Source organism: Thunnus thynnus, chromosome 8 (genome assembly GCF_963924715.1).
Source record: "Thunnus thynnus chromosome 8, fThuThy2.1, whole genome shotgun sequence".
NCBI lineage: Eukaryota > Metazoa > Chordata > Actinopteri > Scombriformes > Scombridae > Thunnus > Thunnus thynnus.
The window spans coordinates 14,741,025-14,764,577 of NC_089524.1; the positions used below are offsets into that span (position 1 = coordinate 14,741,025).

The 23,553-nt window shown below is 40.0% G+C and overlaps 1 protein-coding gene across 1 annotated transcript; it reads left to right on the forward strand.

The window, feature by feature from the left end:
• The first annotated feature begins 733 nt into the window (after positions 1 to 733).
• Positions 734 to 23,231, forward strand: kif14 (kinesin family member 14). The gene is made up of 29 exons (XM_067596717.1): positions 734 to 2,079; positions 2,829 to 3,083; positions 3,241 to 3,328; positions 3,484 to 3,582; positions 3,886 to 3,938; positions 4,049 to 4,079; positions 7,068 to 7,175; positions 7,288 to 7,404; positions 7,765 to 7,883; positions 8,289 to 8,461; positions 9,890 to 10,037; positions 10,525 to 10,588; positions 10,749 to 10,933; positions 11,141 to 11,243; positions 11,428 to 11,585; positions 11,746 to 11,893; positions 12,307 to 12,453; positions 13,157 to 13,289; positions 13,785 to 13,878; positions 14,039 to 14,180; positions 14,730 to 14,836; positions 16,207 to 16,307; positions 16,704 to 16,934; positions 17,288 to 17,475; positions 17,996 to 18,148; positions 18,576 to 18,710; positions 18,932 to 19,006; positions 21,120 to 21,261; positions 21,390 to 23,231. Exons 1-29 carry the CDS (start codon positions 1,016 to 1,018, stop codon positions 21,761 to 21,763), a joined length of 4,935 nt encoding a protein of 1,644 aa, XP_067452818.1. The 5' UTR covers positions 734 to 1,015; the 3' UTR covers positions 21,764 to 23,231.
• Positions 23,232 to 23,553: the final 322 nt, after the last annotated feature.

Consider the following 23,553-nt stretch of genomic DNA (forward strand, 5'->3'; position numbering starts at 1 on the left):
AGTCCTTTTTCACAGCAGATATTTTGACCTGTCATAGTAGTAAAAACACAGGTGTTACTTATGACATTGTGTGAAAAAGGCCTGTAATGGCTACATCTAGGTCTGTATTTCACTCTTGGGCACTCAAGCAGCACCAGTGCTTGTTCACATGATAGCTTGAAGTATAGACAGGTCCTCCAGCTGAGGATCAGCATATTGACACTGCTGCTCTGAAATTTGTCCTGGACATGTTTTTTGTTTGAATCATTTCATTAGAGCATTGGGCAGCAGGGAGGTCTTTAACTGGGTGGTAAGAGGTTTGACCTATGTCACTTGCAAATCCTTTCTAGCTGACCATAACCATTGACCTCCCTAGGGAACTAAAAAAAACAACACAGAATTCCCCTCTGAGTATATTAAGTATCACATTAGATGCAAAGTCCAAACTCAGTATAGGTCTTCTGTTTTTTCAACCAAATCCCTCTATTGTTTTTCTGTTGTTATTATTTCTATTTAAACTATGGAGTGAACGTGACTTTTATCTAAAGGCGGGAGGCTTATTCTAGATTTAACAAATGAATTTGACATTTTCTCTACTACCACCAGAAGTGCAAATGACAACGGATACTGTGCGAGTCACAATATAACGTTGAGTTTGCTGCCATCTAGCGTCGATCTCAGATGCCTACATCACATGTGTTGACCAAAACATGACGTAACGATTCCCGAGAATTCAGCCAATCAGCTGTCACAAGTGGGGACAGTTTGAAATTGAAGCGGGTGAAGGCGGAAGGGACGAAGGGAAAATAATAAACAAAAGTAGCTCGGTTTGCTTGAACACAGCTCAGGTTTTATTCAAATGGATTCATTTTCACTTTTAAACTGCATACTGAGGTGTACCCGCGTCCGTTTATCGTGTTTTTCATGTCGTTTACTGTTTTTGTAGTTAAAGTAACCCGAGTGAAGTTGCCGTTAGCTAACGTTGACCCATAAGCTAATTTTAACCGTTTTGTTTTTAGCAGCCGACTAACTTAAGATGTCGTTGTTTAGTGTGCAAGCGAGGAAGCACACAGCGTACTATGACCATCTAATGTCGACATCGACCTCCAGGACACCGCGCCCGTCGGAGCGGAAAGCGACAGACTCAACGCTGGGCAAGAGTGAGATAACATCGGGAGACTCTGCGTGTGAAGACAGCAGATCATGTGATAAGAGCAGACAGGTAAACAGAACTTATGTCGTCTCTGCACTGTCAAAAAGCGGCAGTGGGCAGCAGACCCCTTACCGTGGTCGCCTCACCCTTCAGAGGAGGTCAAGGAGAAAGACCGGGGCTGACACTACGGAGAAAACGATGGTTGAAAGCAGTCAGAACACCACCCCAGCTCCGGAGAAGAGACTGACCCTGCAGCGTAGGACCAGGACTCCTTCAATGGATAAAAGCGCACAGGTGCAGCGTGGGGTCAGCGGTGCCAACGCGCATCCAACACCGAAAATCCTCAGTGAACCAAACGGTAGGACACCCGGTTTATTCCGCTCAATGAGTTTGAGAGAAACGGCCTCAAAGAGCAAAGGAAAAGAGACGGCTGCTCATGCGGAAACCTCGGGAAGGCTGGCGCACGGCAAGACGCCATCCTCTTCCTCAGCGTCCTCCACAGGTAGGCAGCTAGAGGACCAGGCCCAAACATTTAAAACTCCAACCAAAAAGACCCCGTTTGAGAGAATCGCCGCCAAGAGAGACGTTTTTGAAAGGCTGGCAGTGAAAGAAGCTCCTAAACCAGTGGCAGTAAAATCTGCAACTCTAGAAAGGTCAAAATCCCGAGTACAGCAAACAGCAGAGGACATTAAGCCTGTCCCAGCTCCTCGGATCAGCAAGGTGTCAACAGGTGTTCACAAGCCTAACGCCGCGCCGCAGGTGAGGAAGACTTCCACCGCTTTGTCATCAAGCCTAAAAGGAGACGTGACCAGGAGCTCCACTCCTGCTCCAGGACCTCCTGAGCAGTTCCTGTCCCGTCCCAGTGAGGCTCTGAAGCAGCAGGATTTATTTAAGATGGAAAACAGTGCAGTGACTGTTGCAGTCCGTGTCCGCCCTTTCAATGACAGGTTTGTATTTACCTTAACTGAAGGGTAAACTGTGCAGGAGTAGATGATGAATTAAATGAATGAATTAATTTATTTGATGATTTAAAAACACACAACACTGCACTGCAGTCATTACATAGATTAAAAATCACAGAGGATGAAAATACAGTAAAGTCAGAAGACTTATTTCTATCTCCTGTCCATTTTCATTCACATATCTGTCAACATGTAAGGGTCTGGGTGTCCAAAATTTACTGCTGAGCCATCTGGAGGTGTCATCAGCCTTATTCAACCAAACATCAATATAAAACAGTAATGTTTGCCAGAATTATAATATTGGCACCCCTACACCCACTTTCCATTCAGAATATAACACAAAGTGTAGTTTAATCAGATCCTTTGTATTGAAAATACCCCAATGTGAGATTATTTTATGTGGCTGTAAGCATGGCAATACAGTGTATTCTGGAGAAGCAAAGAAAGTGAATTTTATCATTTCTCAAATTTTAGGCGTTTTGTCAAATGAAACATGAATAACAATTTATTTTTCAATATGTTTCAGACATTATAAGCATGAAATAGATACAAGACTGTTTACTCCAGGATATTTAGGAATTTTCTGAGCTATAAAATAAATACCAAACTACAAACACTGTATATGTGTAGCTTATGGACATGCTCACATTTACAGTAAGGAAAAAAATAAATCTTTCTGGTAGACAAAATTCATTTCTGAAATGATGTTTGTGAATATTTATTCTTTGTTATAGGGAGAAGGCAGAGAAGGCATCACAAGTCATCTTCATGAATGGACAGGAGACTGTTGTCCAGCATCCTGTCTCGAAACAGAACTACTCCTTCACCTATGACTTCTCCCTCTGCTCGGTGGATAAGAGCGACCCTGCCTTCGTCAGCCAGCAGACGGTGTACGAGACACTGGCCAAACCTCTGCTACTGAGGGCCTTTGAAGGATTCAACACCTGCCTGTTTGCTTACGGCCAAACAGGCTCTGGTAAATCTTATACGTGAGTATTTTTGGCTTTAATTTATTATAGTCACTCGTTTCCGGTTAAATCACTTTCCTACACATCACTTCACTTTTTCTAGCTCGTAAAAATGCATGCTGTTTTTGAAATGTTTTTGAACTGTCAGTTTGATCTGTTTGAAATGGTTGTTTCACAGGATGATGGGCTTTGGAGAAGAGGCAGGGGTAATCCCGCGGTTCTGTCAGGAGCTTTTTTCCAGACTGGCTTCCATGGAAAACGAAGAGGTAAAATGTCACGTAGAAGCATTTATTTATTATTTCTAAAGTTTTACTTGAAAAATCTGGAGTCTGCATTGTTTCTCTAAGATTAAAAAAAGACTTCCATTCTTTTTCTGGTTACATAACTCATCAAATTACTCATTTGGGTTGTTATACTTCAGGTCAAATGTCATGTAGAGATGAGCTTCTTTGAAGTGTACAATGAGAAGATCCATGACCTCCTGGTGACCAGAGATGACCCAAACCAGAAGAGGATGCCTGTAAGTAGTTTTCAACCAACTGGGATGCCCTCCAAAAACCAGAAAACTATTGGTAATATTTTTTTGTGGCTTGTGAGTTTGTTATCTTTTTACTAGCCACTGTGGCACATAAACCATCCTCATTTTAACAGTTTCCTGTCATTGTCATTTAAGATAACATAGAACATCTACCTGACGATCTCAAATTTCAGAGATGAACTCTTGCTTATGTCATGGGGGCCTTTTTTATGGTCAGTGTTGTAGGACTGAATAACCTAACAATGTGTAGAGTCATGATAAAACACAGTTTATTTGTGTTACCAGCTGAGAGTGAGGGAACATCCAGTCCACGGTCCCTACGTTGCGGATCTCTCTGCGTAAGAAAACCCTTTTCTTTCTTTTGGTATATCACTCTTCAGTAAAGGCCAAAAGAACATGCTTAAATGCTGAGATTTGCAGAATTTCTCACTTTGCTATTTCTCCACAGGAATGTTGTGAGCTCCTACAGTGACATTCAGGTACGTTGAACCTGCTGTTGAAATATGTTTTCATTTAGATCCTCAGCATTTACTCAACTTTATTTATATAGCACTTTACACACAACACAGTTGATCCAAAGTGCTTTACAGCACACACACAGGAAAACAAAAAAGGAAACAAACACAATAGAAGAGAAGATAAATCAGAGTGATGATAATAATAATGATGATAATAGTAATAATAATAATAATAATAATAATAATAATAATAGTAAAGGCACATGGTCACACAGAGCCCATAGAGACAACACAGACCCACAGAGACTTAAGGAGATTAACCTAAGCTTGTTAAGTTAGGCACAGTTAAAGGCTAATGAGTTGAAGTGTGTTTTAAGATGACTCTTGAAAACTTTAATAGCGGGGGAGAATGGGATGGTGGGAGGAAGAGAATTCCATAGTTTTGGGGCAGGGACAGAGAAAGCCCTGTCCCCATAACACTTAGTCCTGGATCTCGGGACAGACAGAGGTCGTTGGTCAGACGTCTCTATTCTCTGACAGTGTGATATGGGGATAGGAGTTCTGTAATGTAAGAAGGGGCGAATCCAATTAACACCTTGTTGACAAACATCAGGTTTTTAAAATCAGTTCTGTAGCTAACAGGCAGCCAGTGTAGAGAGGCAAGAATGGGAGTAATATGCTCCCTCTTTTTTTGACCTTGTCAAAACTCTTGCTGCTGCATTCTGAACTAGTTGGAGACGGGGTAAACAAGACTGAGTGGTACCAAAATATAAGGAGTTGCAATAATCAAAGCGGGAGGGTATGAAGGCATGGATAACTTTCTCCAGGTCAGAAGTACAGAGAATTGATTTGAATTTGGAGATGATGCGGAGCTGCATGAAGCTTAATTTTACAACTTGATTGATTTTGTTTGTCAAAATTCAATCTTGAATCAAATAAAACTCCAAGAGTGTTTGCATGTGATTTAACAGAGGGGCCAATGGGCCAAGATGAGGAGAAATAACATTGGTCAAAAGCTGTGGTCCAAGTAAAATAACTTCAGTTTTATTCTCATTGAGCTCAAGAAAGTTTGCAGCCATCCAGGATTTGATGTCTTGAAGACAGTTATTGAAGTCAGTTAGTTTGTTGTAGTTATTAGGCTCTATGAGGAGGTAGATCTGTGTGTCATCGGCATAACAGTGAAAAGAAAGAATAACATGGCCAAGCAGAAGCAAATAGTTGGAGAAGAGGATCGGACCAAGTATGGAACCTTGGGGCCTGAGGAAGAAGATGCGTTGCTAATAGAGACACTGAAAGATCTGTTGGATAAATATGAAGAAAACTAGTTTAAGGTAGAACCAGAGACCCTCACCCATTGGTTTAACTTGTGAATGAGAATAAAATGATCTACTGTGTCAAAGGCTGCAGTTAGATCTACGTAGGAGCAAGAGGACGGAGCAGTTACCTGAGTCAACAGCTAGAAGGAGGTCATTAGTTTTTCTCAGTAATGCAGATTCAGTTCTGTGAAGAGCTCTGAAACCGGATTCAAAAATGCAGTTTTTAGCCAGGTGGGACAACAGTTAGTTAAAAACTACCTTTTCAAGGATTTTAGAGAGAAAGGGGAGTTCGGAGATTGGTGTGTAATTATTGAGTACTGAAGGATCTGTGAAGACTGAAGATTCTGTTTCTTTTTTTCTTTTTTTAAGTGGCTGGACCACTGCATGTTTGAAAGATTAGGGAACATGGCTGTTTTCCAGGGAGCTATTGATAACTGAAAGAATGCTGGGGCCGATGGAACCAATAACTACTTTGAAGACTTTAGTTGGAATAATGTCGAGAGAACAAGTGGAGGTCTTCATAGAAGTGATAATATGATGAAATTCTGGTAAAATGATGGAGTTAAGGGAATTTGGAACTGCAGTGTTCTCAGAGGAGATGGTTAGGCTGTCTACAGATGGTCTAATACTAGCTCTGATGCCAAGTACTTTGTGTCTGAAGAAGTTTAGGAAATCCTCACATTTAGAGACAGACACTTCTAAGCAGGAGGTGAAGGTGGAGGAGATAACAGAGTTTAACACACTAAAACTAGAGGACCGCAATGGAAATAAGCCTTCAGGCTTTATTGTGTTTTTCATCCTTGGTGATTTTTAATGTATGTAATGACTGCAGTGCAGTGTTATATGTGTAATCATCAAATAAATTCAGTCATTCAGAAAGTACCCTGGGATTATGACAGCTTTTGTCAATAAGATTAGACATGTATTGAGCCCTGGCTTTTTTAACAGCCAGCTGGTATTTATCCAAGAGATCCTTCAGAATTTGAAATGAGATCTGCAATTTATCCCACTTCCACCTCCACTCTGCCCTTCTGCATGCTCGCCTTATTTCTCTAGTATTAATGTTAATAAGCCACAGTGAGGCCAAAGACTTACGTTTTTTTAGTTTTGACCGGTGCAACAGAGTAAAGGGTGGCCAAAACAGTGCTGAGATGGTGAGATGGTGCAGCCTCGATACTGGTGGTGATGGGAGCCTCTCTATAGCCTTCTGCAAACCTAGTGGCAGTGGAAGAATTTAGACTATGGGAGTGGAGAAGAGCAGGACGGACAGGAGAAGTATGAGGCAAATCGAGATAAAAAATTATGCCCTGTGATCAAATAGGTGAGAATATCCTATCACAGGGTTGGAGATGGAGAGACCTTAGGAGAGAGATAAATCTAGGGTATGGCCTTTAACATGAGTTGGGCCATTCACTTATAGTCGGAGACCAAAGGATTCAAGTAAATTTATAAAATCACAGGTCAGGTTTAGCCAATGCTCTTAAGTAGAACAACTTTGACTAAGTGAGCATGTCTGGGTTGAGTGTCAGCTAGACAAAGATACCAAGAATAAATACAGACATCACTGTTTGACTGAATATTAATGTCTTGGAAGTGCAGTGCAGGCACACAACAGAGTTTTGAGCATCCAATACATACCAGAGTATGAGACCACACAGAGATTCAGTCATTATTCACTGTGTCATTTTTCCAGGGATGGCTGGAGCTGGGAAACAAGCAGAGAGCCACAGCAGCCACAGGAATGAACGACAAGAGCTCCAGATCTCACTCCGTCTTCACCCTTGTTATGACCCAGACCAAGGTATACCCTCTCAACTGGATCGTATGTACCCACATAAATACCCACAAACAAACAAAAACTTGCCTAATAAAGTCTGACATATTGTTTTTTTTCTGTGTGTGTCGGTATACAGACAGAGTTTGTGGAGGGAGAGGAACATGACCACAGTATCACCAGCAGGATCAACTTGGTGGACCTGGCAGGCAGCGAACGTTGTAACTCAGCTCAGACAAGCGGAGAGCGACTCAGGGTACATACACACACACACACACACACACACACACACTGTGGTATCCTTTGGTAACTGCTTCTCAAATACTAAAATCTCCATTTCCCAGCCATTTCAGGATGCTTCTTTTTTGTGTTACAATGTTTCTATGTGAATTTAACAAGAAAAGTCTATAAAAAGTATTGCATTAGGACAGTTTTGAGATGAACTACTCCATTCTGTTTAGTTTAGTAATGATATTAGACTGTAAAAATGAAAGAAGGTTGAGGTTAATTCTAGCAGTATAGTAGCTGCATTTTCATAAAACAGCATGTACAAATATTCAAATAAGTTTGGTTCATGAATGATTGTAACAACATTTTTTTATCTATATCATCATAGGAGGGCGCTAGCATCAACAAATCCCTGCTTACCCTTGGAAAGGTCATCTCTGCCTTATCAGAACAGGTGCTGACCAGGAAGAAGGTCTTCATACCGTACAGAGAGTCCGTCCTTACATGGTGAGAGAACAGTATGCTTGCACACACGTAGCCGATGCAGAACACAATGCTTGTTTTTCTGAGCTCTCTTTTTTTAGTACTTTTTAAAAAAATAAGAAACATAAATCTGGTCCACAATTTCATGCAGTATAACAAAGTTGTTTGCAATAAATGCACATCAGACATCAGACTCGTATGGAGAAGAAAATGAATTTGCAGTACTTGTAAAATGGAAAATGGAAGACATTAAATAAAATGACATAATTATAAATGTGGTGCACATAGAAATTGTACAACTGAAAAGACAATCTTGTCAAAATACATATGTTTTACATTTTCTCTAACCCACAGCGGATTTCTGACCTAGTCAGCATTTCCAGTTTAGAAAGATGATTCTGACCAAGTCCCTTTTTCTTTCTCCTTCAGGCTGTTAAAAGAGAGCATTGGTGGTAACTCCAAGACGGCCATGATTGCCACACTGAGCCCAGCAGGCAGCAATGTGGAGGAAAGCCTCAGCACCCTGCGCTACGCCCAGCAGGCCCGCACGATCATTAACATCGCCAAGGTCAATGAGGACACCAATGCCAAGCTCATCAGAGGTCAGACACTCAAACTATACACATTCAAAAACCTCAGCCGGACTAACTGATCTCTGACTATTGTTATTTTAACTGCATTATAACCGCAATAAGCTTCGTACACCTATTAATTAAGACCTCCTTAACGGTATTACATGGTGAATTGTTTTATTATGTTTATCAGTCTGTTTGTGAACATGTGTGTACATGCATGAATCCCTTCACTTGCTTGTAGTTTTCAGTGATTTCTGCACATACACTGTACTGATTACTGTGGATGTTTCCAGTTGTGTGGTAGATGTGGCCAAGGTGAACCCTCTGCCACCATAGACTGTAGAAAAATATGAATATAGCCTCTGTGACATCAACTGAGGGGAAATTGGAACAAGACTAACAAAACATCTTGCTGCCTTGGGAAAACAATTTTTATCTGCTAATAGAGATTTATTTTCACCCTGCACATACATAGTACATTATGTTTTTCTAGAAATTCAGGCTCTTTGTGAATCTGAACATCTGCAGTCCTACACAAACAGCAGCGCACCTGGTTTCCTTTACTCAAAAGGAAAACCAAAGATGGATTTTCTTTACTGAGCAGGGTTGTTTACATAGTTTTGGCATCACAGATGTGAACAGTATCACAGGTGGGAACAGTATTTGTACACTGGAAGAATCTCACAGTATAAAATATTGTTTTTAAAGCAACATTACTCATTTCTTAATGATCCCCATATTCTCAATAGCTTAGTCACTTATTTTTGAACCATTCACACACTTGTCTTGTGTCTGTCTTACTTGTTACATGTGTCTTACTTCATCTACCTCTTTTTTTTCTTTCTGTCTTCCTTCTCACTATCTCCGTAAGTCTCACTCTTTCTTTATAAGTGAATCTCTGTCTTTCTACTTGTGTCTTGCTCTTGATCTCCTCTCTCTCTCTCTCTCTCTCTCCCACTTACCCTCCTGTCTACCCATCTATCCATCACCAGCTTATGCACTACCCAGTTCAATTAAGGCCTGGCCCTAACCTTGCCTCCAGGCCATATTTATGCACTGTCAGCTGCACATGGCGGCTAACTGTCATGCAAGTATTATTTTTCATAAGATGATGGTGCTGCTGTTTGACGTTTTTAGCACTAAGGGGAGCTCTTGCTGTGGATTTCTCTCATATTGCCTGTCAGTGTGTGATAATCAAAGTGAATATGATTAAGGTATTATAAATCAGGTCAATGTTGGGCAGTAATGGCCTTTTTGATAAGTCTGATTGTTGAGGAGTTGACTGACAAAATCTGAATATTTGTGTAGCTTCTGTTAAAATCACCTCTTAAAACACACTGTCAGGACTTTTCTGTAATCATTGTAATTTCATATTAACTGGTGTATATTTGCTCCAGACTGTTATATGTATTTTTAGCCATAAAAAACATTTTTGGACAAACTGTTTGTTTTCAGAGCTCAAGGCAGAGGTGGAGAAGCTGCGAGCGGCTCAGACGAGCTCTCAGGGCATCGAACCAGAGAGGGTCAGGCTGTTCCAGCAGGAGATCACTGCCTTGAGGAACAAACTCTGTCAGCAAGAGAGAGAAATGGTCGAAGCCAACCGGTCAGCATCACTGAAACAATTATAACTTTTTAAACATTATTTTTATTTGTCTGATGCAGCAGACCCACATATTCTCCTTTTGAGAGGATTTAAGTGAAAGCTACAGTTGATTTCCACATTTTAGAGAAACCTAGTTGCAAAGTGATTTTTTTTTTAATACTCATTATTATAAATTGTATGTGCAGATATTTTTAGATGTGTTGCATATATTTAAGCATCAACCGTTTAAAATAAGATAACATTAAATCATGCTAAAATACAAATATTAAAATCATATTAATATTATGTAGATTAGCAGCATATTCAGATATTTTCCATTTTCAATGCGGGTGTTTTTTCCTTTTTTTAAAAAAAAATTAAAAATTGAGGCATTGAGAAGATTTAGAAGAGAGTGAGTAGAGGTCAGGGATACATATTAGAGAATTATGATAGAATTGGATCTCAGGTGATTGAAGTTTTTGTTTTGTTTAATTTTATTTCCTGACAGGGCATGGAGAGAGAAACTGGAAAAAGCTGAAATTCGCAAACGTGAAGAGACCAAAGAGCTGCAGGTAATTTGTTCTGAGCAGGACATTTATTTCTATTTTATTTTTTAGTTTCCTATATATGTAGTTGTGCATTTTAGCGTCAAGCCTCTCATCCACAGTTTGTAACAGTGCAGTAATTGCAGACTTTCACTACACTAACTCTTTTTGCTCTTTGTGTCTTCAGAAATCAGGTGTGACATTTAAAGTGGACAACCGTCTCCCCAACCTGGTGAACCTGAACGAGGATCCCCAGCTGTCTGAAATGCTTCTCTACATGATCAAAGAGGGTCGAACCACAGTGGGCAAACTCAAGTCTGACTCCACCCATGACATCCAGCTGACAGGAGCCCTCATCGCTGACCAACACTGGTGAGAACAAATGGCTAGAGGGTTTGAAAATGCTAGTGGCAGGAACAACTGCATGTATGCTCGACATTTAGTTTATTGTTAATGATTTGAGGAATGTATTTTTTGTATCTATTTACCTATCAATGTTCTTAATCCACCTATTATCTATTTTATTTTTTAGCTACAGCAGATATTCAATCTGAAACTTTTTTTGTTTGTTTGTTTTAGTATTATAACCAACATCCAGGGTACTGTCAGCATCACTCCCATGGAAGACGCCAAGACCTTTGTTAATGGAAACCTAATGTCTGAATCCACTGTCCTACACCATGTAAGTCCCATCTGAAGTTTAGCATTATACTATGGGCTAACTTACAGAAAACATAGTGCAATGGCTTTCTTTGTTGCTATTTGTAAATGAAATTTCTAAATGAAACCCAGCAGCCAAATTAAACATGGCTATTTTATGATTAAATTTAACTCGTCTTATCTGTGGGTGTGTGTGTGGTTTCCAGGGTGACAGAGTGATTCTTGGTGGAGACCACTACTTCCGTTTCAACCATCCAGCAGAGGTGCAGTCTGGGAAACGGGGTTCATGCTGGACAGGTGCAGGCGACGGCCACAAAGACTTTGAATTTGCCAAAAATGAGCTGCTCGCAGCTCAAAGAGCTCAGTAAGTGAAAAAGATTATTCACATAAAGATAGAAATTATAAAACAACTAAATCTGCACTCGTAGTCTGTTTTATGTTTTTTGGGGAACATCTATTTGTCCAGACTAATATCAAAATGAGTTTTGGTTGAATTCCACTTAAGCCAACTTTGTGTGTCTCAGGCTGGAGGCAGAAATTGAAGAAGCCCATGTGAAGGCGAAAGAAGAGATGATGCAGGGAATCCAGATGGCCAAAGAGGTGGCCCAGAAGGAGCTGCATGACCAGAAGGCACTTTTTGAAGAGAAGATCCGAGCCCTGGAGAAAGAGCTGGTACAAAACACTGTCACTTTTTTATTTTTTATGTGAAAAGACTAAACATTTATTCTCTTTCTATGATCTGTTATTTACTTACCTGGTATTTCTGCCATTAATGATAACAAACATGAATATTACTGAGTTCCATCTCAGTGCAACATAGTTCTGACCCATTTCATTCTTTACATTATGTTGATTGTGTGTTGACAGTCTACACATTTTAGGTTGTACTTCTGTTGCAGATATAAGTCAATTTGCATAAGGGTGTCACCAAACTGCCTAAACTATAATTACAAACAGAAATCAGCATTTATATATTTTAATCGTTTATTATATTGCATTATTACATAACCACATTTTTTTATACTTTCACACTCAGTCAATGTGTGCAACCAGTACCGACTAATACCAAAATGTAATTCATTCAGAATGAGGAAAATGAGCGGAAGCGTCTCCACAAGCTAGACCAGCAGAGGGTGGCCAGCCAGATGGCGGAGCTGAAGATAGCCAAGCAAGAGCTGGAGCAGGAGGTGGACACCCACAAGAAACGCCTCCGCCTGCACATGGAGACCCAGGTCAGCACCCAGAACAACACTTGGGAATGTTAAATTTCCTCTTCACTTTAGGAAAATTGACTATTAAGTTCTGGGGAGTTTTTTTGTGCTAGACAGGTTGTATTTCATCAGACAAGTGGAAAAGTACTCCCACACAGGCACCTCAAGCACACATGAAGACGATTTATCTGATCACTCATACTGGAGATAAACATAGCACACCTTTATTAAGCTACTGAACATGCCTTTAATGTAGGTTTGCTATATGGATTGGGTCTCTGAAGTTACAGTAAGGATAAAAGTGTAAATAACTTTTGAATTTGATGACCTGGAAGAGAGTGCTCCCCATGAAGTACTTACAGCTTGGCCTGCAGTCATAGATATATAGTGGGTAGTAAATATGCAGTATCTATGAAAAGAGAAGTATGAAAATTTAAAAGTCATTTCAGTCAGCTTTCTGCATTTTTCTTTCTTGAGCCTCAGATGTCTGTTCGACAGGAAATTTGGATTATTCCTGTAACCATAAATGACATCATCGCATTTATTTGCTCATTCTCCTGATGATCTAAAATGAGCTGGAGAGTCTTAAATAAATATGCTGACACCAGGTTTCATGTTTAACTGATGGGCCATTTGGGGTGTGTTTTGAGCTGGCTTGGCTTTAGGCATAATGTTTTGGCCCAGTGGTTTTTAATGGTTTGTGCATTACCATGATTCACTCCAGGTGATGGAGGAACACCGTGTGTGTCAAGCAAGGATTGTCGAGGCCCTGGAGGCGGAGAAGAGAAAAATCAGCAAAGAGCTGGAGGAGATGCAGAAGAGAAGAGCCGTAAGGGAAATTCAGACTCCTAGAAATGGTGAGCGATTTTCAAGTCACTACTGAACCATAGTGGTTATTCACACTACATAAGTTGAGTTTTAAATGGATGGGGTCCATTCAAGGCAGAAAATATCTGTTGGCCTGATATATACACTGGACTATACACAAGTTTAATAGGGGCAGAGAGTCCATAGATCTTATTTAACTTAGTATTTCATTGGGAGGCGAGAGGCACCTCAAGCATAGATAGTGTTAATCTACAGTAGACACACTAGATAACAGTAGGAATTTAAACCACATGTAATTGCATTGATTATTATCTACTGCATATGATAAATGTTTCCTCCATACAGTTGTTTGATTCGCTTAGAAGTCTGTCAAACAGGAAATCTGAATTATTCTTGTCACCATATAAGACATTATCTAACAATATCTGAACTGATCGCATAGGCTGAACCCCATCTAGTGCTACCAAATCAGGCTGAGATTAAGACCATCTGAGACTAATGCTCTTTATGTGTCTTTATTGTAGCCTCTCCACAGTGGGATGCCATGAAGCTGTCCTTGATGATTGAGGAAGCCAATAAGATCAGTGCTAAACTGAAGAAAAACACAGTCTTTAGCAGGTATGATAAGATGCTATCCTTAGTGACTAAACATATAACATGTTTCAAATGGCAGTCATCTCATTTTGCAGCTTTTCCTCAAAGAAAGCTGTATCTTAAGCTTAGCAGTGTAAATGTAATCCGACTTTGGCCATTACCACTTGAATACCTTCTGTTTTAGACATGAAAGCTCTGATGATGAGAACCTGGAGCAAGGAGGTGTGCTACAGGTGCGGGTTCAAAACATGAAGCTGGGGATCTCCACTTTCTGGAGCCTGGACAAGTTCCAGAACAACATGGCTGCCATGAGGGAGCTGGAGCAGGTTTGCTTAAAATCATTTCTGCCTTTCTGTCATAATAGATGAAATTTCTTAAAATGTTTTAAGATGTGCAAATGTCGACATCTTATCTGGAACCTGGCTAATTAAAATTTTGCTGCTATTATTTGCTCTTATAAAATGAAATGGTCCAACAGTCCAAAAACATGCAGATCAGATCATGTGACCTGTTCAGGGTGTTTGCTTGGATCAGTTTTTAATTACAATAAAGGGAACTGAAGGTGGATGGAGGAATTTCTTAAACGATTATTTTAATGGCACACTATTGGACCAACAAAATGCTACAAAATTTGTAGGAACCCTGTACACACTCGCTTATTGAATCTGATCAGTACCCTAATAATCGAATATTTATTGCCTGTTCAGAGTCCGACATCAATTGAAGTGTGTTTGCCAATTTCCCACGCATATGACCAGAGTCCAAAATGGGTTGTTTTATGCCTGACAAAGGGATGCTGCCTCACATTGCTTTGGTTTTCTCATTAAGTTGAGTAAATGAGACTGGGCATGTCAGCAATAGTTTATTCTCCGCAGGGGGATTCCACCTCTAAAGATGACGATGTGTTTTATGACCCTGATGATGAGTGGGAGCAAGATATATCGGCCTCCTCCGCTTCCACCTCCTCCTTCTCACGCCGAAGGTAATTATCTAGCTGTACCCCTCTCCTCTCCTTCCTATCCATCAACCCTCTTTCCAATTACTTACATTTACATTATATTTCAGGGGATTAATTGCTATTCTCGGCTGTTTACTTGAAAAGTGTAAGCAGGCAAGTGTTCAAAAGCACCTACAACATGTTCCTGTCTGAAGTACATGACAGTCTGTCTACCAGTGCCCGCCTTACTGTCTTTCAAAGGTTGCCGGGGTTTTGATGGACGATGCTTTTGCCTTAATAGTATGTGGGTTTTAAATCCACAGCCCCCATGCTTGACTCTTCTTTTAATGTGAAAAGTGTATCAGGCAAATTGGTGCATATGGAAAGTTGAAAAGTATGTGGATGGAACACGGAAAATCATTTTTGTCCAACAGTTTGGAAGATTTTGGTTATTTTTACAAAGTCCTCCTAGTTTCCACCGATTTGATTTACAACCTGGCGCATATTTCTGACATTCAACACATCCTTTTTTTTTTTTTTTTTCTCTTTCATGAAAAGTTGACATGAAATTGCAGCCCACAGAATATTTCCCTCTCTATTCTTTTTCCTCTGTTTATTAATTTCATTTCCATGAAGGCCAGGCCAAGGGGTTTAGAAACGGAAAGGACACCAACAGTCTCTGTGTTTCTCACTCTACGACCCACAACCCAAACACGCATGGACACACACACACACACACAGCGAGAGCACCTGTGGTACATGCAGAACCCCCAACATTTTCCCCCTTCATTGCTGTTATTCTTGTCAAGGATGTTTATGGTGCTCCTGGTGGTGCCTGAACTACCAGCAGACTGAGCCAAACGAAACATGGCACACGTTCTGTGGTTCCTTTATCCCTTCTCTCTCACTCTCTCTCTCTAACTCCATCAAACCCATGCCTAAGCCTTATGGTAATAGTCATAGCTGGCTACTGACCTTCCCACTTCTAGGTTGCTCATAATAACTGAAGTGTATTCGCTAAACTCGTTTGACCTTTATACACAAATATAACATGCACCCTAGCAAAGTGACACCAAATTAAGTGGAAATGTAGTCTTTTGCCAACGCCTTCAACAAAAATGTCAGCAAATTAATTGAAGCAGATGGATCTGGTAAGGAAATCCAAACAAGTGAAAAGTTGGCAGCTAGTACAGAGCAACAGACTTCATCAGTGGTTAATTTTAAAAAGTATTGGCACGACAAACTTATAAACAAACTTTGAGCCGCAATGAGTGTAATGGCTTTTATAAAGTGCTGTAATAAACAGCCTTTGAGAACACACCAAATTAATTTTGCCCAAGTATAGAATATGAATGTGAATATGAAATGTTGGCAGGGTATTCACACGGGTTCATTTCTGGTTTGTTTTGCTTTAGGAGCAGAAGTTTGTTGAAGAGCAGGAGAATCTCAGGGCGTCTCTATGAGATCCGTGTCCATCCGATTCAGAGCCTCCACAACGGCTCCTCACAGTCTGCTGGTGAGTCCGCCGATCAAAATAACTTATTTCATGCTCACTTACACCACATTTTAAATACTTAAGAAAATGCCAACATGACTATTAACTCTTTTTATGCAGTGGGGAAATTAGCATGGGAATAGTTATTAGGGAAAATGTGCTGCATCAACGCTTTATAGTAAATGCTAGTAGCTGATGTAAGTATCCCTTCTGCTTCAAGATCCAACTGCTGCTTTTAGATTAAAGGCTGAATAAACTGTAATAAATGAAAATGAGGTGTTACCGGTGTTATATGTATACTGGGTTCTATGATGGATTGTGTGACAAAGTGAACATTTACTATGTCACAGTGTTGTAAAAATGATGTCCAGTGAAGTCATGTCTGCACAACCCAACTCTTCACTGCAATTGTCCCAGGGTTGATGGGTGTGGCCAAACCGCCCTCCACACGTTCCAGCACCACAGACTCTACCATGCCAGGCATCTGCAAGGAGCTGGTTGGCCAATCAGTGGCCCGTCTGCGTGGTTGTAGTGGCACAGAGGAGAGCATGGCAGACAGGTTAGCCTCTGATCTGCACCTGGTGTATGTGGCAGTCCAAACCATATCTGACCTGTACGACAATCTGGATGATGACAGTCAGGAGAACGGTGAGATTCAACTCAAATTTCAAATTTTCAGTGAGTAAGAAGAGGAGCAAACTGATGCTTTTTGTGACAATATTTAATTACTTAGTAGTCAAAGTTAGTAGATAGTCAGCTAAAGGCAGGTAATTACCAGAAAGAAATCTAAGAGTTAATTCATAATATTTGTAATTGCATAAAAAATGGTTTTAGGTTCATGGTTCATGGTTTAGGATGAGATGCCAATTCTTTCATTTATACAGTTTCAATAAAATTTATATTTGAACTTTTCTAAAGAGCCCAGGATTGCTTTCTTTTTTTCTGATTAACTGTGTAGGTGTATTTGAACAAATTGGTTTTTATTACTTTTTTTCCTGCAGTGTTTGTGTGTAATTTGGTGGCTCAGACTCAGCTTATCAAGGCCACCACAGCCATAGAGAGTGCAGTGTTTGTTATGATGCAATGGTTAGCCATTGTGAAACCTTCCTCCGGCCTACTCTACACCGTTGCTGATGAACTCAAGAGCCAAGTCAAGAAGATGGGAGGATTCTTCCAGCTGCTCATTCAGGTAAACACAAAAAATTACCTCACTGTCTTAAATGCCACACAGCAACATTATATTGTACTTTTTGTGGCATTTGCAGTATATAAATTATTTGAAAAGAGTGCAAAATCAGAGCTGAAAAAATGATTTTCAATTTAGCGTAGTTTTGACACGGGGTGGCTAATCAAAATGCAGAGCATTGATTGAGGGGTCTTAGCTCTGAGCTGTTTGAGCTCTGTCTATGGAAATGGCCAAGCGGAGGGAATTCTCAACCTTGAGCCCCAAACAGAACATGAATATATGGAAAATAAATCTAAATTCCTTACCAGCCTCAGCACCTAAACACACAATTTTTCTCTCTCACTCCAGATTTTTCACATTCTTAGCATTTTAATTTATTTACAGACCCCCTTCAGACTATGTTGACCGTTGTTGACTTGCTTAAATTGATTCACTGCTAAATCAATTTTAATTCCACCCATTTGTCAGTTTATTTGTGCTCACTTGATGTTGACAGAAAAATGAAATTTTTCCCCCAATCTAGGGTTGTGAATCTGAGATCACGTCAATGGTTACAGAGGCAAGGAGGAAGAGCAGTCGTTGCCTGGATGCAGCATTGCTTGCACTTGGCCACCTGGCGGCGGTGACAGGCATGCCGCTGAATGCTATGGAGCTGGGTGGCCAGGCCACAGGCAAGGTAACACCACCATTAATACCGTAGTACCTACTGTCTCTGTCAAGGCTCTGGGGTCCACTGTAATCAAGCCCCCACTCCACAATATTGGAGAATGGAATATTAGCTGTGTGGATTTCAGAGCAAGGAAGATATTAGGAAGTGGGGAATCATTGAGCTGAATGCGGACACGGCTTGTTTGATTTGTTGCAATTACAGTGGTCTAGCATATTCTGCAGAGTAAACACATGTTAAGGAAATCTTGGAAACTGTGACAGTCCTTTACAGGTGCACAATATTCAGTGCAAGAGAAAGGTAAAGGTTAAGATTCAATCATATTATTGTCTTTATATATTTTGTAGCTTTTTTAGTGACTGACCAGAAAGGTGCTATGAAAAATATTATAATAAAAAATGTGATTGATGTTATTGTATGATTACATTTTTTTCAGCCATCGGTGGTCATGTCTCATGACTCATGTCTGCTGAAGGGAACCAATAAAGGTGTCCGCTCTCTCGTAGAGGAGAGCCTCACCATCTCCAGAGAAATGCTGAGAGAGGCTCAGCTGTCCTATCCCAGGAACCCAGTAAGAGATCATAATCATAAACTATTCAACAAGGTTGTGACTTTTGTCCACCTGCTTTTTTTTCATTTGTTGCAGAGAAACTGTATTTTAATCATCCTATAGCACAAGTTGTCATGATTATATAATTTGTAGATTTTGGTTAATAATCTATTTTCCATTGAAGTACAGGTAAATATTCTTAAAATGAGGTTTCATCATTGGTAATCTATGTGTGCTTACAGGTTCTGCAGTGCCTGAAATCCAAGACGCTTGACTTAGCACGTGCTCTGCAGAGTTACATGTATTGCCATGTTACGGTGAGTTTCACAGCATAACCAACTAAAAACTAGAATCTAGGGCAATGTAACAAGACTTAGTTGCTACACTGCTCTTGATAGTTTTGTTAAAGTTGTAAGAAACTGAGGCTTGAATTTGCAATTGTATGGGTGTTAACTATGTGGACCTGACAGTCAACTCCTAGAAATGTCATCAACAACATCTCAATGCTTCCCTGCTGTACTTTTTCCTGTATGTACCTCTTGTTGCCAGCAGGTGATGTTGAACAATCATGAATTGCAAAGAACCAGAAGGAAACATTCTCCCAATATGGATTTATATGTTGTATTATGGTGTTGTTTTTGATGTCCCATCAATAATTTTATGATTTTGTTAGTCAGTGATGGAGCTTTAGTGTGAAACAGTGCAACAAGAGAAATATGTTGTTCCACTTGACGGCAGACACCAGGAAATGTTAACATAACAAATTGAGAAGGCTTGGAGCTTAATCAACTAGACATACTGGTTTCACTAAACTGTCTAATCCCTAACTCACCTTCAAGAATTAATTATTCTCCACTGATTTATGAGGCCTCATATTGTTGTTTGCTTAGAGTTAAATTTTAAATGAAAGCTATTGATTTTTGGAACTGAAAATGGTCAAAGTTAAAGTATTTGATTAATGGCATCAACTATCGGCTATCTGCAGCTTCATTACAAAAACTAGTGCTATTTGTCTGGGTAAACCCGAGCTGACAGAGACAATACGTGCCTTGCAAAGCTTCCCTGGATATGTAAAGGTTAAAAACAATCTGCCATCTTGACACAGGCTTAAATGTTACAGATTAATACCCACTCCCACAGCAGCCCTGTTAAAGATGCCACTCAGCCTTTATTGCTCCTGTAAAGCTCAATGCTCTGTAGGCTTATCTCTTCGCAGTCGCCCCTCAACGATCATTCAGGTAATGAATGTGTTGAATGAAGTGGCATCAGTCACAGCTAACAGGCTTGTTTGCCGTTATCTTAGTCACACAAACTAGCAGTTTTTTTTGTCTAAACCAACCACTGACACATAGGCGCAGGGGCATTTTGACGTCCACAGTGTTATTGTAGTCAAACAAACCTGAGTTATAGCCTGAAGCAAATACTTTCAGGGTGTCTTTTGAACAAGACGTGTGCACAGTACTGCACCTGTATATGATCATGGATGTAAATGCATCTTTTGGTATTAAATGTAGCCGACTTTTAATTACTTAAACCCAAATATGTTTGACTTTATAGTTTCATGCTCTCTAGAAGTTACAGTATTGTTGTTACAGTTTAAGTAAGTAGTATTTAGTAGTAAGTATGTGTAAGCATACTTTTTAATTAACATTTTTAGAAATTACTCAAATTTTCTGTCCTATTATTCGTGCCCATTAAAAAGGACAAGATTCCTTTTGAAAACAGCTAAAAACGTTCATCAACCACAAAGAAAACATTTCTTTTTCAAGGAGAACCATGGCAAATTCTGAACAGACACAAAGCTTCGAGAGACAAGAGACATTTCTAAATATTCTATATATTGTGTAATGTCAATTCTGTGTTACTTTTTCTTATTTAAACAAAATACAGAAGACAAAAACTACTTAAATTTGATTGATATCGATTATTAATTATACACAAGAATGTGCATTTATAATATTAAATGTTAAAAATGTAGGTTAAAAACTGCTTATGTACACTGTGTTCCACAGTGAATAGCATAGCTCATCAACATTTTCTGCAGTACTGAAGTGAGTTGGGAAGGGGGCCATTAGGTTCATGTCACAGGAAATGACACATCACCTCGGAAGCCCCATTCATTCATTAATGACATCATTTGCAACTCTGGGTGTGTGTGTCTGTGTTTGCATGCATCTGTGATCCCTGTAGATGGTCTTACAGTATATGTTGTGCTACATACATAATTGTGGCTCACAATTATAAGATCCCTAAAATATCAAGACCATTCAGGAAAATGTAGCTGGGCAATGTTATGACATGATAATAGTAAAGAGTGAGTCCTTCAAACAGATATAGTTCGTGTATAATGTCAATTTTTGTGTTACTTTTTTTTACTGTTTATTTGTTCTGTCTTGTATTCATTTTTTGGATGTTCATGTCATCAAACAGGAGAAAGAGAATGACCTGGAGGAAGGGGAGGAGGACGCCTCAGCTTCCAATTTGCAGAAATTGAGAACTACAGCGACCATGTTATTCCAGCTTAATCAGGCCATCAGACAGCTGCATTCCTCCTTGTCTACCACCCTGCGAGGTGACGTTTCTGATGTGCTCAACCTGCATGTTTAGCTGAAACTCTTATCCAGTGTGACTTACATTGTACAGCAAATGCTGATTCTTGTGTCCTAAACTACAAAATACCAATTGCCACCCCCCTTCCAGGTAAAGACAGAGACTCCAACCTCAGCAGCAGCAGAGAGCTGATCTCCTCCTCTGCCAAGGCTGTCGACGAGCTTATCACCGGTCTGTCCGAGGAGGGAGCGGCGACGCTGTCCCTGCAGCTTCCCTGTCTTCAGACCGTCGTGGCTGCACGAGACGAGCTCCACTCTGCTCTGCAGTCCCTGTCCTCCTCTTGGAACCAAGAGGAGGCGGAAGAGAGCAGATGCTCCGCCGCTTCAGAAAAGAGTACAGAAGATGAATTGTTAACCAAAGAAAGTGCTGCCTCTCGCAGTGCTGTTAGACATCGAGTTGTTAGTAAGATTGTGTATTCCCTCCCTTCAGGTGTGTCGCCCAGTGGCAGCCCGCACTGGGTGTGATGTGTAGATTTATACATCATGTAGGACTTACTGTAAAAATGAACTACTGACTTGGAGAACACGTTGCCTCCTGCTGGTAATAACAAGTGGGTTTTTTTATATGCTCCAGTACCTCCAACCCGGCCTCAGAGGCAGAAAACACTGTGGTCTGCTTTTGTGTTTCCATCCAAGTTGTTAAAAAAATCTGTTATATACACACTCATACAATCAACTCTGTGTACTGCTTAAAAAAAATCAGTTATATTCACACTCATACAATCAACTCTGCATGCTGCATATGAGAAATCCACATATTTGTACGGGTATTATGTGGACGCGACCATTCCTATAATCGTGTCACTTGCGATATGATGTAAACATAGCATTATTGTAGAGATGTAGCTGCGGTTGTACGGTAAGAATTTTCTTTTCAGCGCTTTAAAGATATTTTTGGCACAAACATATGGGTAAAAACTTCAGTCACTACAAAATTTAAAATTCATGAAGGATAAACACAATTAGTATGAGTAATTGACTGTAAGGAGGAAGTTCACTTATGCTGTAACAGGCCTTCTTTGTTGTATTATATTTTCTGGCCACTAAATTATTCTATTACATTTTTTTCAAACATATAACAGTATCTGAGGTACATTTGCTGTAAAAATTAACAAAAGTTTGTCCATATTGCTTGCTGTTTTCTTTCTTGTTTTTCTTTTGTATGCTGTATAACACATATTGTAACAATTTGCACTCAGGAGAGACTTGTATCTGCAGGGTTTCTTCTTAATACATATACTCCAACATTTCAGTGTTTTATGTCCTTTACAGGTGCAGTGTGTAGGATTTAGTGGCACCTATCGGTGAGGTTGCAGATTGCAAAAAAACTGAATAGCCCCCACCCCTTCTCCCCTTCCAAGGATGTAGGAGAACCCATGGTGGCCGTGAGACTTGTTAAAAATGCGAAAGGCCCTCTCTATAGCCAGTGTTTGGTTTGTCCGTTCTGGGCTACTGTAGAAACATGGTGGGCTCCATGGAAGAGGACCTGCTCCCTATGTAGATATAAAGGGCTCATTCTAAGCTAACGAAAACATAATGATTCTTATTTTCATAGGATTATACACTAATTAAAACATACTTGTGAATATTATATTCCATTCTGCTAGATGCCACTAAATTCTACACAATGCATCTTTAAGAATATGTATTGGTAAAAAAAAATTGGATGTGGGGGGGACTGACCCAGACATTTCAAATTGCAAATCACTATTCAATAAATACATACATTTTAAGATTTTGTCCTTTGGTTCCACACCAGAAAAGATATTTGTTGTCTGTCCTGAAAGTGGACAGTGGCACCTGTTGATCAGCATATTCATCTCACTGTGGTAATCCAAGAAAAGGAAAAATCGAGGTGTAATCATGATATTACTGATATTGTTTGGAGACTGCGTGGACCATACTGCATCAGAATAAAGGATCCCAAACTTTATTATGTCATGGACTCCTTGTTAATACAATTTGATAGATTGCCATTTGATAGATTTTATAGCATTTAAAAGGAAATATGTCCTCTTTTGCAGCTGCTTTTGCAGCTACCAGTCTGTAGGATTCACATGCATCTAGTGAATGAGGAAGGAACGAATCCAATGACTTGATTAATGCCTGATGCATTACATCATTGTGCAAGCTTCTGGCTAGACTTCCTGGAATCCTCTCAAGGAACCCAGGAGGTCCCTAAACCCTACTTTGGGCAGCTCTCTGGTCTGCTCTCTGCAGGTTACACCCACTCCTCTGCATCCTCCCTTCATGCT

Coding starts and splice junctions, on each gene's coding strand:
- kif14 (XM_067596717.1), top strand. CDS start 1,016: ATGTCGTTGTTTAGTGTGCAAGCGAGGAAGCACACAGCGTACTATGAC. Junction 3,939..4,048: donor TACGTTGCGGATCTCTCTGC/GTAAGAAAACCC, acceptor ATTTCTCCACAG/GAATGTTGTGAGCTCCTACA. Junction 8,462..9,889: donor CAATGCCAAGCTCATCAGAG/GTCAGACACTCA, acceptor GTTTGTTTTCAG/AGCTCAAGGCAGAGGTGGAG.